Here is an 18,746-nt window from a genome sequence, read left to right as displayed (position 1 = left end):
ACCCCAGCCAGCTGCCTCCTCAACCTTCCCTGCTCCAGGCTGAGCAAAGCAGGACTCGTTTCCAGCCAGGTACTCCAGCCCCTGAACATTTTCCTTGTCTCCAGTTTGTCCTGTCTGGCAGGGAGGGCCAAAAACTGGGCACGGTCTTCTGGGAGGAACCTCAATAGCACCAAACAGATGGGGAATGACACCAGAATGTTTTGAAGACGAGACAGTGCAAATGTTGTGAACAGTAAGTATGACCAACTACATTACTATGCTACACAGGTACAGCAACAACAATTACACCATCAGCATTACTCATGGTAGTAGTAAGTATTAATTTGTTTCTTCATTGAATTGTTTGAACTATCCCCTCCAGAGCTGCAAAACTGGCATGTAATTCCATGGCTTTTTCTCAAGTCTTTTTAGCCATTAAAAGAGAAAGTCTTTGCCATGCACTAAATTATGGAAAGAAACCCCAATGACAGGGGAAGTTATGGTTCAGTAGGAAGGGGACAGGACAAGTAGGGTGAGAGAGGGCATTAAGCGGTCCTCAGCAGAAGCAATTGACATCATACAGAGGCACCCAAAAACTTAATAGAATATGAATGATCAAATCTATATTTGCCACGTTAAAAACTCTCCCTCTGTACTGGATACAAAACACAAAATACATTCCGAATAACAGGTTCCCTTCCTGCAAAAGCTGGATAGAGCTAAGGGTCAAAGATTTTTTTATTTTATTTCTTAACTGAAAAGTTCAGGGTTACAATGCAAAACAAATGAAAAAGATAAAAAGAACCCACCCTTAAAGGCTCCTAGCAAATATGAAATAAATACACTAGCACTTAAAATCTCAAAGAAGCTCCTAATAATTAAAGACTGAATTAAACAACCTAAGCCAGAAATCCAGGTGCAAAAATCCAGGAAACAGCATATAAATCCACCTGAACCAGTATACTTCAAACTAAAAAGCTGTTCACTTACCAGCAGATTTTCTGTATGTGAAGAAACACACCACACAAAATGCTATCAAAGAGTTCTAAACAGTCTATCAAGAGCTACATTCAAAGCCTGAAATTAATGTGTCAGTGAAACCTAATGAAATTACAGTTCCAAGAAAAACATACCATTTTAACAAGCAAGTCCTAAATCAATCATGATGTATCAGGTATCAGACTTCTGTCAGTGCTCGGGGGAGTACTCATATTACAGCCAAAAAATCCTACAAAACAAGTTATTGAAAACTGCAACATTCAAAAAAAAAAAAAAAAAAAGAAAAACAAGCACAGCTGAATGTATGGAATACAGGAAAAAAACCCACCAAACACACTAGCAGAAACCAAGAAACAAGCAGGAGGTACTAGTACTTTACTAGTAGAAGACTACAGGTTGACTATATAACAAGCAGCAAGTCATGCGAATTAAATTCAGAATCGCTTATATTTCAGAAGAAAGTCTGCCTTGCTTCACCAAAACCTCTTTCAGTCAACAGCAGGTCTTAACCCTTAAGCAAACAAAAAAAACCCCACTTGGTGCCATACTAAGTTCACAGCGTACCTTAGGAATGTCTTTTACCAGTCTCATCCCAAGCATGAGTATGCATGCTGTGACCTGTCAATCACAAAACTCTACTACACACATGCCAAACTCTTCATTACGTAAGTGACAGTAATAGGACTGTGCAAAAATACCTGGCACTAGAGAAGTGGCTCTCTTCTGGAGGTTTTTGTTTTCATTTTTTACTATGTCTGTAAAAGGACAATGTATTTTTTAACCTTGTGTTTCAAATGAGAAATGATTTTAAGAAAATAAAAATCACCACACTGCAATTTCAGATCAAATGGCAGAAGTTCCAAGATCTAAAAACATGAGGTGTTTACACAAAATATCTGATGTCAAACAATGATACAAGACATGCATACCACTAACTTACAGCAAGACACGAACACAGCAAAATTTACCAAAGTATTTTCAACTGGATTTTGAATATGTAACAGACATAAATAACTAAGAGCTACTTAACAGTAGGAATGCAAGGTGTCGTATTAGGTTTTATTTAACAGTCATTATCAATCCTCTTCACTGGTTTTCTTACCGATTTTATATCCTGGCATTTAAATTTGGTTGTATGATGAAACAGATTAATCCTTTAATGAAACTGCCTGTTCTCTGCATTTAATTCCTCTGTACGGGTTTCTGGCCAACAGTCTCTATGAGGGCAGTTCCTATTTTACCTTGTACAAAAACAATTCAGAAAGTATTGACAAAAAAATATATGTAATAATAAAATTATTAAAAATAATAGTATTTTTAACATCACAGCAGGACACAGGCAATCCAATAGGTTTCTGGAATGTGCTGAAAGTTAAATCTTGACACAGGTGATGAGGATCCCAAAAGAAAGAGGCAATCTGCTGGACCTCATACATACAGACAAGGAAGAACTGTTGGAGCTGTGAAGTTCAGGGGTAACCTCGGCTACAGTGACCATGAACTGTGGAGTTCAGGATCCCGAGAGAAGGGAACAAAGCCAAATAGCAGCATCACAGCCCTGGACTTCAGAAGAACAGGGATCCGCTTGGAAGAATTCCACAGGAGAATGAAGAGGGGTTCAGGACAGCTGGGTGATTTTCATGGGTCTCCTCCTCCAAGCTCAAGAATAGTCTATACAAGTGTGCAGAAAATCAAGCAAAGGTGGCAGGAGGCCCACACAGATGAACAAGAAGCTTCTGACTGAACTCAAATGTAAAAAGGAAGTGTACAATGATCATAAACAAGACCCAGGTGATCCAAGATGAAGAGACACTGAGCATGCAGCGATGAGGTTAGGACAGCCAAACTCCATCTGGATTTCAATCTGGGAAGGGACATGAAAGGCAACAAGAAAGGCTTCCGAATACACATAGGACAAAAAAGCGGATTTATGAAGAGGAAAACATGCTTATTACAAATAGCTGTCAGGTTGATTGAGTTGACTAGCTTGGTGAATGAGAAAAGAGCAGCAAATGTTATTTATCTTGACATCAGAAGGGCTTTTGACTCTGTCTCCCATAACGTCCTTATGGACAAGATGATGAAGTATGGGCTAAATAAATGGATGGTGAACTCAACTGGAAACCGTTTAAATTGCCAGGCTGAATGGGTTATGACCAACAGCAAGAGGTCCAGCTGGAAGCCAGTGACTGGTGGTATGCTCCAGAGATCAATACTGAGGCCAAAACTAAACTCTTCACTGATGACCTGGACAATCGGTCAGAGTACACCTTCAGCAAGTTTGCAAATGATACAAAACTGGGAGGAGTGGTTGTTATACCAGATGGGCATGCTACCATTCAGGCAGATGTTAACAGGCTGGAGAAATGGACAACTGGAAATGTCAAGTCCTGAACCTGAGGAAGAATAACCCCAAGCACCAGAACAGGCTTTGGCCAGCCATCTGGAAAGTACCTTTGCATAAAGGGCCCTAGGGCTCCTATAAGGATAACAGGTTGAACGTGACCCATCAGTGTGGATCTTGCAGCAAAAAAAGCCAATAGCCTGCTGGACTCCATTAAGCAGAGTACAGCCAGCAGCCTGAAGGAGGGGACCCTTGCCTTCTACTCAGCACTGGTGAGATCCCATCTCGAGTGATGTGTCCAGTTTTTGGGTCCCCAGTATAGGACAGACATGAACATACTGAAGCAAGACCAGTGAGGGGACATAGAAATGATTAAAGGACTGGAACATGTGTCACACAAGGAAAGATTGAGAGCTGTGACTGTTTTAGCCTGGAGAGGCTTGGGGGGGGCAGGGCAGAAACTGGCCCATGTGTACAAATACCTGATGGGGGAAGAAGGAGGAGAGGTGAAGAATAAGGTGCCAGACTGTCTCAGTGGTGCCAAAAATGAAGTGACAAGAGGCAACAGACACAAAGTGAAATAGAGGAAATCCCACTTAAAAAACGCCCTTTTACTATACACATGATCAAACACTGGAACAGGTTGCCCAGAGAAGCTGCTGAGTTTCCCTCCCTGGAGCCTAAACCAGCCTGCACACAGGCGTAGGCAGCCTGCTCCAGCTGATCGAACTAAATGATCTCCAGAAGCAACTTCCAACCTCAATGATTCACCGATTATGTGAAAACTGTTTTTAACTCCATGCCTTATTTTCAATGGTGAGAATGCATTATGCAGCAGCTACACAAATAGTAGCTGCAGACAAATCAGGTTCAGACTGGTTTTTGGCACAGCACTACATTCTAGCTCAAATCCCTAACATTCCTTAACTGTTCACGTCCAATATAGTCTGGCAGTACTCTCTGCTAACATGTGCACAAGCCTTTAAAGGTAGGTGTAAAGGTATATCCATTCCTTCTTTGTCATTCTCATTTGCTTCTACTGAAACAATGTTATTCATGCAACTGTTGTCCTTTTCTCAAACTTGTGGGTTCAGCAACCACTTACAGGATCTACAATTATAACATATAAACACACATATATAGGGAAGGGAGAAGGAAACAGAAGAAAAAAATTCACCTTGATATTGATCTCAGACAGCCAGACTCTTGAGTCACAGAAAGATCTATTATCAAAGACTAACTGCAGCAGGTATAGCAGAGGTTTCCAGGCTCCACGTGAAATCCTGTGAATACTACAGAAAAGCTTTTGCTTTGTATGAAAGCTAGTTATCACGTATCAGCTGATACCTGTATTTTGCTATTATTCCAGGTGCGATATCTATGCCCTTTGCACAGAAGGCTTCTATAAGCTTTACTTCACCAATATTAGAATCTTGGGTTTATAAAGTTGAAAAAAAAAAAAAAAAAACAAAAACAACACAGGAAGTGATAATTCTCTTAAAACTGGCAGACTCTATTACTGCCGGAAGGAGACACTAGATTTACAGTTCATAAATTCACAATTTGTACTATGTTTACAACAAGCAGTCTTATTTGCCTGGTTTTGGAGAAGTATCTACAACTCTTTCAAGCTACAGACATTCAAAAAAGCAGTCCTTATTCTTCCCAGATTTCCTTTAAAAGGACAAGTTACATTTGGCTAAGAATAGAGGAGTTATAGAAAAGTATCAACTTCTTGTTCCCGAAACAAACATATCTATTTCCACTGTGTTTAATAATTGCAAAATACCATTATTTTTACAACATTCTTCATATTTTCATGTTGTGACTTCATATATAACAGCATCTCAGGTTTTAGATATTATATATAGTTTTGCATTACAAAAAGAAACAGAACTTGTATTTGTAGGCTTTTTAATCTAATACTTGAAGAAAACGTTAGTTGCTTGGGGTATCTGTGCTTAAATCTAGCACAGATTTCTCCAAAAGGTTTGCAGAAAGTGTAAGATCCAGGTTCATTACTTATATTCTAGCACATAATACAAAAAGAAGTCAGCTTTATTTAAAGAACAGTAATAGAATACACACAACTGTTTTTTGCAAGAATTAAAAGGCTTTTTTCAAAAGTACGTTTATTAGAATGCTGATCCAAAGCCTGCTGAAGGCCATGAGAATCTTCAGCTGAAAGAACTTACACAGATTATTTTATGAAGTAGGACCAATGTCATTTTTCCCCTATTTCAGTATTTTAAATTAAATTGTGAATAATTTTCTTGCAATTTTAAAAAAACTTTTATTAACATAAGTCATCACAAGGTATCTTCCTACACATATATTTTTTCATAATTTCTGAAGTCATCTATCCTAAATCCACACTTAAGAAGGAAAAAAAAGTAGTCTGGACTGCAATCATTTTAAGCAATAAATATGATGGAACTTCTTGAAACAAGATGGAACTCAAAACCAGGATGGAACAGTAAAACCTCTACTACCATTTTGTAATAGCAATATGTAAAATAAGGTAACAGTGAAAAACCAGGCTTGTGAAAGAAAGTGCAATTAACCCAGAAAGGCTTCTGGGTGAGTCATTCTAAAATGCAACTAGTCCTATTCCTTTCCCAAATGAGAAGAATCTCTAGAAGGAAGAAACCAAGTTCTTCAAAAAACCAAGTTCTTCAAAAAACAACTGCACATTGGGATAAAGAATACAGAGGAAGAACCACCCCTGTGCCTCATAGGTTGGAAAGGCTAGTAATGCTTAGTTGAGGACATATTCTTGTAATCCCTGCTTTCTCACTTACAAAAGTAGGAAGACTACAAGAGCATTCCAAGGAATGAAAACTCATGGTATCTTGGGTCCCAAGCAGTAAAGAGAAATCTGCTAGGCCAGATTATCTAAGTGGGGGAAGTGACCACAGCATTAACTGAACTTAAGGTCAAATCACTCCCACAAATCCTGTTCTTAATCTCACACATAATACCTTCCCCTCAACTCATCCGGTGGCATTAATGGCTTGAATTAAAAAAAAAAAAAAAAAAAAGTCACACAATAAAACACCACTAGGAAAGAAAAAAAAACCCACACACCCAAAAAACCCAAAACCACAAACAAAAAAAAACCCACATTAAAATATTATGATTCACCCTTCTGGCTCTATCCAAAATGAGACAGGGGCGATTGCGGTGTTTGTGTTTCAGCTCCCTCACAGCAGACACAGAACATAATACACAGATGAAATTCTGTTTCCAAACTTCAGGTTCCCATTGTGATCTGCAAGGAAGCCTACAGACAACCATTATTACATCACTGACTGATGTTGCATCATCCACAATTTAAGCCACTGACAACTGGCCATGAAATGGATAAAGGTTAACATGCTGAAGGAGTAGGGGGGGGGGACACACACGACATGTTTTTCCAAAAGAAACTCACACCAGATAGTGTGAAAAACAGGCATCACTGAATTCTAAGAACTAAATCTTAAACTGAATGCAAGATTTTTTCCATAAGTTAATACAGCTCCTCAGTTTAAATGAAATGAGGAAAAAATTATTCTCTACATACAAACTTAGCAGTGAGAACTGTTTACCCTGAACACGCCTTGCTGAGTAACTGTCTAATATCACCACTGCCTTTACTCACTCACCTTAAAGAATTTAGTTTCTCAGAGTCATGAATCACTGATTACAAGAGCAGAAAACATCTTAGTCACAGATGCCTTTTAACATTTTAGATATAGCCTTAAAAATAGTTTTGGGAGGTGGGAGTTGTTGGTTTGCCGCCCACAAAAGACAAAAACATCAACTCAGCAAAACTATTTTGTGACCACCTCATTTCACAGTTCTTTAGGTAATAGGTTACTTTTTTTTTTTTTTTTTTTTTTTACACTCTTGATAACTGATTTTCAGGCTTGATGAAGGGGAGAAGTTCCTTTTTGCGAGGTAGAGTTTCTCCCTTCAGTACTTTCACTACCTGTACACCCGTGCAGCAGCCTTTGAAGCTATGTAGCTTGCTGTGTAGCTGGTACCACAAAACTGCAGTGGAAGACGAGCAACTACTCTACAGCAAACAGAAGACCCAGTAGCATTATTGACCACAGGAGAAAGGAGTTTTCCACCGGCTGTCAGGGATTTACTGGGTTTGCTGCTGAGTATTTGCAAGAATTGGAATCAAGAATGAAGTCTTGCAATGGAGTGCAGTCCACTAAATGAGGTAATGCAGAAAACAGTTTGACAAAAAAAAAAACCAAAAACCAACACCCCAAACCAAAAACAAGTACAAAAGAGATGAAAATTACAACAGCATATTTAAGTTGTGTGTGTGTGCAAGTCACACAATCACCTTGCATCTCCTTCAACTGGGAGGGGGGATGGAGGAAGAGATGGGGTAAACACAAAAGGTCACTGTGCATTTCATTTTAATTTATCAAAACTGGAGATCATTAGACCCATGAGATGCACTAAGAATTAATAGCAACTTTTACAAAAGCGAGTAAAAGCAAAGATTAAGTTTGATATCTAGCCTGAGCCTTCAAGAAGCAAAAATAGGTCCCAGTCCTGAATATTTGAAGAACTGCACTTCCTGCTGCTGATCACAAACAGCTGCCTTATTTCAGCAGGCTTAGTACAGGACCTCCTGAAAGCAGGAGGAATCCTGATGAGCTATCATGGAATCAGCATCATAACATGTAAGAACGCCTGTAGGTGAGATCAAAGGTCTACCTAGCCCATCTCCAACAGTGACCAAATGCAGACAGTTGCAGATAATTAGGAAAGAACACAAGAGCAAGCATCACTAGAATATCCTCCCAGCTCCAATTATTCACAAATCCATGATCCATTCCACTACAAGGGCATTTAGTAACTCCGTACGTACTGCTCTTCCAAAAATGTATTTGGGTTATCCTTCAGCTTACATACACACTTTTAGCTTCCAAAAATATTATGGTGCAGAGTAACAAGCTTAATTAACTTTTATGCAAAGGGCCATCTCCTTCTGCTTATTCTCACTCCACCATGCTCATCTGACACCCCCAAGTTCTTGCAGTAGATAGTAAAAAGCTCATCCACAGAAATTCAAAAGAGATGGAGAAAGCTGCCACAGCTCAAAACTATCTCTCCATCTCCACAGTTTCCTCTTTCCCAAGCTGCCAAGTCTTCTCTTCCTTTTTTGTTTTTGGTACAGAAACAATGCCATATATTCAACTATCATAGCTGCCCTTTCTCTGAGACTTTTCTGGCTCTACTGTGGTGTTTCCAAGATGTGGAAAAACGAATGGGGAAGGGACAGAACTAGATCTCGACACACAAGCTCCAAGTGCACTATGGATTTATACATTGAGGCATGACAGAGAACATTAACTGCTCAAAATTATTAGGAAATTGATGACAATTTGCTTTTTGACCACCACAGAGCATTAAGCTGCTGTTTAATCCTTAAGAGTTACCTACCACAACTAAGACCTCACCTATGAGCTCCTAGTTAACCATTACCTCTCAGTATTTTATATGTGACATATTACTTGACATTTATGCACACCAAGTTTTCATTTTATTAGTTATCAACTAGTGCTGAACATCAAAAGGTTCTTCTGCATTTCTTCAGACAATTCATCTTCACTAACCTGAGTAACAGCATTAGCAAGCAAAAATTCTGTATAAAGGAAGACAGAAAAATAAGCACTTTACCTCGCCATCGCCATTAAACTCATGAAAACAGCAGACAGCTATCAGACCTATTTAGATGTACAGCTGAATCACATTCTCAGTCACAGTGCAAACAGAGAGAAAATTACTCAAAACCACCTATAAAGTAGTCATGAAAAACAACACCTAAAGGGCACGGCTATGAAATGCTACCAGTATTGGCCTGCATCCATTATACAATGTCATGTTTCGTAACACTTGCATACAGAAAAATCCTTTGTTCCACAAACTCAGCTACAAGGACAATTGTGGTCAGGTATGCAGTATTTTTCAAAGCAGTAACACTACTTCTCATCTTTTAAAAAAATTAAAATGCTAACAAAAGAGATGCAATTAACAAGCTTGTAAGATTACCTCTGTGACATCAGGATCAGAACAGCAGCTTGCCAAACTATTCATGGCTACTGAATTACTCCAGCATCTGATTCAGGTGCGTAGATTGTGAGAAACATAGAAGACGATTCACGTAAACTTGTTTAACTCTTTGAACTTTCGTATTAATGCTAATTTGGTAAGATGGGTTACTTTAATACCTCAAGAGCAGTACGCAAGCCATTCATTCTTCCATCCTTAAGACAAGAAAGAAGATCACGATCATTCCACCTCACAGGCAGCTCCAAAACAACTTCTCCAACAATTTAAAAAAAACTAAAGCAAAAAGAAAATGCGAGACTGTATTCAGACAGACCCATACGCAAGCAGCGTAAGTACACAGAATGGAGCAGGCAGCCTATAAAATTGCCATGAAAATGGATTACTCCGGGCAAAGTTTACTTACTCACCTTTTACCATGGTGATTGAGGATAATAAAATTTTAAAATGCATGCAAGAAGGAACAAGTAAGATTTTACAACCACTGATGAATTAAAAATGTTTGTGGCTACACATGGGAATACTTTTCACTGGAGTCACAGGCTCCCTATTAAAGTTGCATCAAAACTGGAGAGCTGAGAAGAAAAGCACAGCAACAATAACAAAGCATGAACTGCAATGGGACGGCTTGTTACACAAAAACTGCAGCATTCCTTTCAGAGATAACCCTAACCAGATCTTTATCTTACAAAAACAGGTCAGACCCTACAGGTATTAAGAGCCACCTGCTTAAGGTGCACATACTAGATCTGCTGCTTCTTTTGCTGGCCAAAACAACAACAAAACATTTTGGTTCCGAGTCTTGCATCACAAGGAAATTTTGACAGTTTCACATACCCCTGCAAGCACCAACTGAACTCTAGCCCTTTCAAACACTATAAAACTGAGGACATATGCGTTTGAACACATCTAAAATATAACAGACCAAGTCTAATTAAAGAACTGTATTTAAATATTAGTCAAGTTTCTCAGTAAACCAACCACTTCCATGTTTCATTACAACAGGGACAAGTTAAAATGTTGTGTTTTCTCCTCAAAAATAACAGGAACTGTCTTATGGTTTTGAAATCCACAAGACTTTAGCTCCATAAACTCATTTTTGAATAATGTCTCTCCATGTGAAGTTTTCCAATACAAAAATGCAACTTAAGTTGTAGATTGAGCTCAGTTTTAGTTCTCAAAATTGAGAGGTTCACCTCAATGCCAAGAACATACCACTGGGTAGACTGTGTCTATCTGTCACAAGCCAAATGATCTGGAAGAGATTTCTGAGAATTTAAAGATTCTCTTCTAGCTCATTCCACAGGCAGAACAAGACACCTCTTCACCTCAAAGTGTTAAATCACATCACAAGAAAATAGTAAGTACATGGATATTTGAAGTAGAGAACATCTATATATTCAACACTAACATTAAGGTGGTTTAAGAAGCTTTGATTTTTTTTTCAGCTTTTTTTTTTTTTTAAGCACAGGGGTGTTCATTCTCTTATGTTCTCATCAACTTTGTAACATAAAAAGCCCCATATACTTAAGATGAAAAATTAAAATAGGATAGAATACAATACAGTCTTTTTAAAGGATGGGTGATTTGTAATGAAGTTTCAATAAGAAATAGTACTCTGTTAAAGTATACAAATAAGTATACATAGGAGGGCGTACCACCATTTCTATTAGTAAAAAAAAAAAAAATCACTTTAGAAACAGGCTCAGGTTTCTTTTCAACTGATTAGTACCAACTGCAATTGTTACTCAGAAGTGTTTAAAATCTCTCTTCTCAATACAATTTATAGTTTTGTATTTGGTTTCTCCTCCCTGGCTCTCCAAGCAAAAAAAAGCACAAACCTCAAAATTTAAAATAAGGAAGATTATGTCATCCAGCCAGCTCAGTGATGCCAGTGCAAGATTACTCCCTACAGCATATTTGCTAGTGGTTAATGCAGTCCATACTGTGTGTCCTAACACATTATGCAAATGACACACACATAAAAGAAAAATGTCTATCTCAAAGTGCACCCCTCCATCAACAGCCAATCTGTAATTAGCCATGTCCTCTAAGGGGGCACCTCATTTACTCTCAGCAAAGCAGCAGCTGCTGGCAAATGGAAATAAAGAAACTTAGAACAAAAATAAGCCTACTACCTACACTCCCAAAGGTGTATGCTCATGGTTGCAAGCCAGAGTCAAAATCTAAGCAGCTGTTTGTATTTTTCCCAAATGCCCACACAGAACCTCCCATGCCCAGTGCCAAATATTTACTAACATGATTTGTATCAGGCTCTCAAACATCGTGCTGCTCAGAGAGATGCAGCAACAGCCCCCAATGCTTCACTCATAAATACTTTCTGAACTACAAGTTTTCAATGCAAAAATCAAGAAGAGAAAATATAAAGCAGCAACATTTCCTGCGGAACATAATTCACTGGTGACATACAAAACGGTAACAGGGTACACCAATTGAGAAAGACACAGTAGTTCCAGCCCCTCAACACAAAGAGATTCAGAGAACAATGCATATAGCTGTGCCCAGTTTTTACTTTCCTATTACAAAGTGATCCAACCTTTAAAGTCTAGTATTATGTCCCCAGAAGTGTACTCTTCAAATCTAACAGCCATGATAAAACAGTAAATTCAGAAAATTGTTTCACCATTACTAACAAAAGACAGTAAACAACAGTTCAGGGAGTAGAGATCCCATCTAACTGGAGTAAAGGAAAAATGCATTTCAGCCTGGTTTAAAGAACAACACAACAGAAGAAGCCTCCCCATTAAATAATTGTTACATGTTTTAAGAACTGTATACATCCCACCTTGCAACTGTAGGATTAGGCACTTTCAGGTTTACAAGATGTGTGGAGCCTCTGATACGAACACAGTCAAAGTCTGGTTGATGTCGCTGTTCCCACCCATCAGCTGCACTTAAACTTCTGCTGTATGTACCTACCACCAGGTGATGGGGAAAAAATACCACAGAAGCATCGTTGCAAAACTATTAAAAATTACAAGACATAAGAAGGATTTGGAAATGAGATGCACAGTACTTATATTAATCTACATTCTGCATAATAAACAGGCAAAGTGTGATGTGACTATTCTCACTGATCCACCAATCTCCAGACAGCATAACTCTCATCCAGTGTTTATCTACTATGCTTGGCACAACATACTGTTTAGTATATATACATATATTATCTATTATAGTAGGCAGACAAACACTTCCTCTGTAGCAAGGCCCTAAATTCAGGGATTTGATGAGATCACAGGCTCTGACACCTTCTGCAACCATGGAGTTATACCTAAGAGCTCATCAGACTAACTTCTGGAGTGCTGTCAATTCAGACTGTTTCAACACCAATTCAGAAGCCTCACCATTTATACTAGGGCTAACTCATGCTTTTTAAAAACAATGACCCCTGTTAACAACAGGAAATAAATCTGTTTTCATTTAACATCATTTCCTAATTTTTTTGCTTCCTATCCTATGCAATTTAATATACAAACAACTGCAAGGAAGAATAGCGCACAACCTCCAAATGCTATAAAACCTTAATTTTTCTTCCAGTTATCAGAAAAAAAAAAAAAAAAACAACAAACCCACACAACAGCTACAAAGCATCAGTATATATTCCTAACAGGGTAGTCTAACACTGCTGTGTAGACTTCGTTAGGAAGAGATGCAGAAAGTTTTACTTTTAATAAGGCTCACAGGTTGCACATGTTTATATTCTAATCATCACCTACACAGCAACATATGTATGTATTTCAAAAAATTTAAAAAAAAAAAACAGCTTTTACTATTTTCAGAGCCTATACTGTTCTGCTGAGCTACGATTTGGTCATCCACCTACAAGAAGACATTTTCATACATTCAAGAGGGAGTTGGACTAGATGATCTCCAGAGGTCCCTTCCAACTCTGAAACTCCGTGATTCCGTGAAGATCACAAATGCATACGTAAGATGAAATACTTTCTCTTCCCCAACTGTTCTCAGTTGTTTTTTATGTAAGCAAGTAAATACAACAGATAAGAAATAAAATATCTGAGGAAGCAGATATGTTATTTTCACATTTTAATAACAGAAATCATTAAAAATAGCTTATACACAAGGAAAAAAGTCAACTCAGTGCTTTGATGTTTGTTAAACCTGTTAAAGAAAAAAGTTCACTCTTATAATGCATATACAGCATGCAATACATGCAACTATTTTGTACTGATACAGTTCAAGATATTCTTCAGTCCACCAGGCTTCTCTTGCAAAAATTTGGGTTTTTTTCAGAAAATTATCAAAGTGGCACAGTCAACAAAGGTGTATTTTTGGGAAGCAAAAAGTCACTTTAAAAAAAATCTGATGCAGCTACACTTAACTGCAGACACCTTCCTTTTCTTGAAGGAACTATTCACTGCTTTATATTGCTGCACATCAAATATGTCATATTTCCTCATGGAAGAGATCCATGTTCTGCCAAATTATCTTAGGCTTACTCCGACATAAATAAGAGCAGAAGTCAGTGTTATGCTTGCATGATTAAACAGGATTTGACTCAAAAGCTTTCTGAATAGTTGCAACCACAACTCCTGGTAATGCTGGTATCCATATTGAATTTATTCTCCCTTGATGCAAGGTTTGTGCAGAATTCTCTATCACCATAAGTAATATAACACTTCTAATAACTAGTTTTGATCTTGCTACTGTGTACTATTTAACATATAAAAATCTTAAAAATGCAATTCTCTAATTCTGATTTTTAACATTGTGGTTAAACCTTACAGCCTCTAAGCATCAGGTATAGAAAAAGCACTGATATCCAACAATACAGAGTTCCAGAACAGTTTACATGTTTACAGGCATAATTGCAAAAAGACTAGTCGTTCAGTACTTGTGCCCCTGTAAGTAGAGGCACACAATACCTGGGAGTCACCACTAGAAGTTTACCAATGTCATCCCAACTGGGTTGTTAAAAAAGTAAACGATCTACTAATTATTGTTAGTGAGAACACCAATCATTTCTATTTTTAGTGTCATCATTGCCCTTCTCTGGTTCCTGACCCTTCCAGCACTGGCTTCTCTTCAGTTTACGCAGTTATACTCTCTCCGATAAGGTGTAGGAATGACAATATTGTGGGGGTTTCTCCCCCTTTCTGAAATTGAATATTTGTGGTTACAAAGCAAGTACTAAATAACCTCTGACTTTTCTTTTACAGAAGTCTTTGGAAATGTATTTCCCAATTATTGCCAAATACAGAAACTCTCAGGAATCTCCAAAGACAGTCAATTATTCCTAACAACTCAGCTGTTAAGAAAAAAAAAAAACACACAAAAAATTCCCACAAAACCAAACCCCAGAACCCCACACTCTTAATGCAAATTTGCAGTAAAGTACTAGAAATTTGCAATAAATTTCTAAATGTATGTGTGCTCTAAGGAGTTCCAACAGAACAATATCAAACACTCTTAATACAATTATTTGATAGCATTTTTAGTATTCAGAAAGTCATAAAGTGAGGAAACAGTATTGTTTACAATAAAAATTTGGCTTTTAAAGCTGTGGTTAATATTTTTTCACCCTACATTTAACATTTTCAATGTAATTTTACTACAGATTGGCAGTAAGGTATACCACAAAGAGATTTAGCAATTCTTTTAAAGTAAACACAAAATGGGAGGGGGGGGAAGCACTTTTTGTTGTGCCTTTCTAGGCAGAGGAAGGGAGATTAAATTTACACTAACGAAGACGACAGTTCAGTCTCAAATCTGGACAGGCCTGTAGATGGGATGTTGTGACTGAAGTAGTACTGCCTGTACCCTCAGCAAGGCTTAATCAGTACAACAAAACACTGCTATAACCTGACAAAACAGAGATAGTATATGCCTATTAATCTAAAAGCCAGAAAGAACACGCTCTCACTTATCTGTCCTTATGAACATAAGCTCAGCGATTCTTGCACCCATTTGCAAATGTGTGTCAGATTTCAAACAGAATGGCAAACAGCCCTGAGAGTCCCTGGCCCTCTCTGCCAGCTCCCCCAAGAGCACAGAATATGCGATCTGTCCCTTTGAACATGCACTGTATGTTCAGAAGGGAGCCTGCAAGCCTGAATGTGCAAGCTTTGTTCTCAACAATCGTTTCAGTGAAGGGGCTCTGAAGTGAGAGAGACCACCAGGTACAGTGTCAAAAGGAAAAAGAAAAAAAAAAAAAAAGAAATCATGGCAAGGCATGATCAAATGGAACATAATACCAGAGCAGACAGGCATCCAAAACAAAAAACAATTATCAACTAATACATGCATTACCCAAGGGAGTCAAATCACATGTCCTCAATTCTCCCACCTCTGTATGCAAAGATACACAGAAGCACTACCTTCTTAGTCAGACATTTCCCCTTTGTCTGACCACTGATCTCAAAGCCAGAGGACAAGTTTTTCAGTTCTTCAGCAAGCCTTGATGATTATAGCTGTACATTTCCAAAATCTTTAACTGGCTGAAAATTCTAATTTCTGTTCAACTCCCTTGCCTGTGATGAACACGGGCTATGTTTGGAGTCTTCCTCGTGACAACCTGCTGTGCATATAGGCCTACAGCTAAGCATTAAATGTAGATGAGTTAATACTGCATTACAATGCAAACACCATATGGGATACCGTGTCCCAAAACCATAAATCATTTCCCAAAATTGCTAATACCTTGCCTGTCAGTATTAGCACACTATAAAACCCTGCAACTGCAGCAACTTTGTTTGCAAACTTAAAATTCCTTTTTTATAGTAATTGTGTTTCACTAAAGGTGATCTCTGATTTTTTTCAACAGAAAAGCAAATCTTACTGTTCAATACAAGCAATACTTCAGTTAAAGAGATCTGTTCACATATAGCAGTGTACACACAGTAACTGTTCCATCAACTGAACCGAGACAGCACACTGATCTATAAAAAAAAGTTATAAGAAAATAAGTTGAACTTTAAGCCAGGCAGCAATACATAAAGTAACTGAGAAAGCATTGCAACCTCAATTAGGCCTTCATGAGGGCTGTCCACATCCAAACAAAGATTATGTCAGGCCTGCTGCGATTAAGGCAATCATCAGTGTAAGTGCATGTTTTCTGGCAGTCACATTTTAACTGCAACATATTAAGTATCAGGCAAAACAACAGGCAGAGAGATTCATTCTGCAACTCCATACTTATTTGTAGTTCCCAGTTAAACAGCTTTAATGTGGTGAGCTCCAAAAGTGCCACAGGCCTTGCTAGGGCTCACCACAGTAAGGATAGGTGGTTATGACAAGTGCCAGAAGACCAGCAGTCTCAATACAAAAGAACTAAAAAGCAGATTTTCATTTTTACACCGAGACGTGTGGTTTTCCCCTTCTTCCCACACTATTTGAACAGTATTAAAGGACACATTCTCCAAAAGTGGCCTTGTCTTCAGTTACATTTTTAAGGACATGAACAAGAATAATGCATGATTAAATCTACATACAAATTAATAATCATAATTTATCAACAAGCCTTAAATCTTAACATTTTCTGTTTGCTTACTTAAGGCTCACATTTTGTCCTCACCTAACCCACCTGCTTTAACAGACTGTGTGATTCTCTTAATTGAGGTGATGCCAGGAAGGAAAATCTTACAATACCATATGTGCAACTTTGAAACCAAGGCGAAAGGGTGAATTGAGGATAGCAGTAAACTAAAACTCGGTGTCTTAAAAAAAAAAGACAACAACAAAACAAAACAAAAAAAAACCACCAATCAAACAAACAAAAACCCACACGCACTTTCTGTAGGTAGTTCTGTAGGCTTAAAATCACTCTATTATATTTTAATTTCAGCAAACAAAAGGGGAACATCTATATAAATGCATCCATTTCACAGCCCTACACAGGTTTAAGTCAGTTTTCTGTCTTCGGCACAACATGCCCTAACTTTGAGAAAAACAAAACCAAGTTTGTCTTTGTAAATAAAGTTTAAGACGCATCTTAGGACAACTGCACTGAAGCTGTTACACATATTTTGTTGGAGCTGAAGTTACAGTTGTTTCACAGACATTTATTACTATTAATAGTGAACACAGAAGGAAGCATCAGACACGGTTCTGTGTTAAGAACTCTGTGCTGCGAGTCCAAACACGCAATGGTGCCACCATAGGGCATGCTATGAAGTTTTTAAACTAAACACACAGAGGACGATCCGAGCAACAAATGCTACGGATAGAAATACGTTTAATATAAGCCGCTGCATACAGACGGGAGGGTGGCAAGTACTGGCTACAAGGAGGCAGAGGCCAGGCCCATATTTCTACTAAAAAGCACCAGAATTTGAGCGTGACGCTGGGGAGGACGAAGCCGTACCCTCGGGGACGGGACAGACAGGCGTCGGGACGACGACGCGTGGGGACACGCCGCGACCTGACGGCGGGGCTGGGAAAGGGGGTACGCGGCAGGGGGGGACCCCACGAAGACCACCGCCCCAAGGGCGAGGACGACGGCCGCTCCGCGGGGCGGGAAGCGGTGCCGCCGCCCGGCCCGTGAGGCAGCGGAGGCGCCCCCGCCTCCCGGCCCGGCAGCGACGCCCCGACTTTGAGGCGAGCCCTCGGCCGGGGCGGCAGCCTCCCCTCCCGCTGCCGGGGAGCCGCACGGCCGCACCGCTCCCAGCGTCCAACTCCCAGCAACTCCGGGGCGGGCGGGCAGGAAGAGAGAGGGAGGGAGGAAGGGAGGGAGAGAGGGGGCGGCCATTAAGCCCGCTCCAGCCAAGCCGTTCCCCGCGGCGGGAGGCGGCTGCCGCCCGGCCCAGCCCTGCCCTGCCCTGCCCGCCGCCGCGTACGCGCAGCCCGCGCCCCGCCCGCCCCCGCCGCTCCTACCTGGCCGCCGGCGCCGTTGCCGCCGCCCGGGGGGGGCTCGTTGTCTCCATCTCCGCCGGGTGGCCCCGCTGCCCACCGGGTCGCCATTATTTCATTCCCGGTTACAAAGGAGGAGCAAATCCTCTGGAGCCCACATCGGGGAAGGGAAGGGAGCGGAGGGGAGCCACTCGCGCAGACCCGACGCGACAAGGCCAGGCCAGCCCCGCCGCCGGCGGAGGGGGGCTCGGCCCCTTCACGCAGCTGCCATAGGGGAGAGCGGCGGGACGGCCCTGGGCTTCAGCTGCGCTCCCCGGCTTCTGCCTTCATGGCTGGAGGAGAGGGAAAGAGAGAGAGCAGATGTGTCAGTCCTCGGCGCGGGACCGCTGCCGCCTCCTCCGCCACCCGTCCCTTGTTAGGCTAATTGCACCCGCTCGTCATCTTCCTCTTCCTCCGGCTCCTCCTATCCAGAGCCCCAGCCGCGGGGAGGAGAAGGCCGGCGGAGGGAGGCGCCCACTCC

At 40.1% G+C, this 18,746-nt stretch overlaps 1 protein-coding gene across 1 annotated transcript in view; it reads right to left on the bottom strand.

Annotated features, from left to right (window-relative positions):
* Nucleotides 1–18,337, bottom strand: part of ARHGAP21 (Rho GTPase activating protein 21) — a gene marked incomplete at its 5' end in the record, with an annotated part of 127,490 nt that extends 109,153 nt beyond the window's left edge. Inside the window, one exon of the mRNA XM_082479774.1 lies at nucleotides 18,251–18,337. Within this exon, the coding sequence (XP_082335900.1) occupies nucleotides 18,251–18,337 (87 nt within the window). The remainder of the gene's footprint in view (nucleotides 1–18,250) is intronic.
* Nucleotides 18,338–18,746: the final 409 nt, after the last annotated feature.

This window comes from Vanellus vanellus (genome assembly GCF_965231255.1).
Source record: "Vanellus vanellus genome assembly, chromosome: 2".
In the NCBI taxonomy this organism is placed as follows: Eukaryota; Metazoa; Chordata; class Aves; order Charadriiformes; family Charadriidae; genus Vanellus; species Vanellus vanellus.
This window is presented reverse-complemented; position numbering and strand designations above follow the sequence as displayed.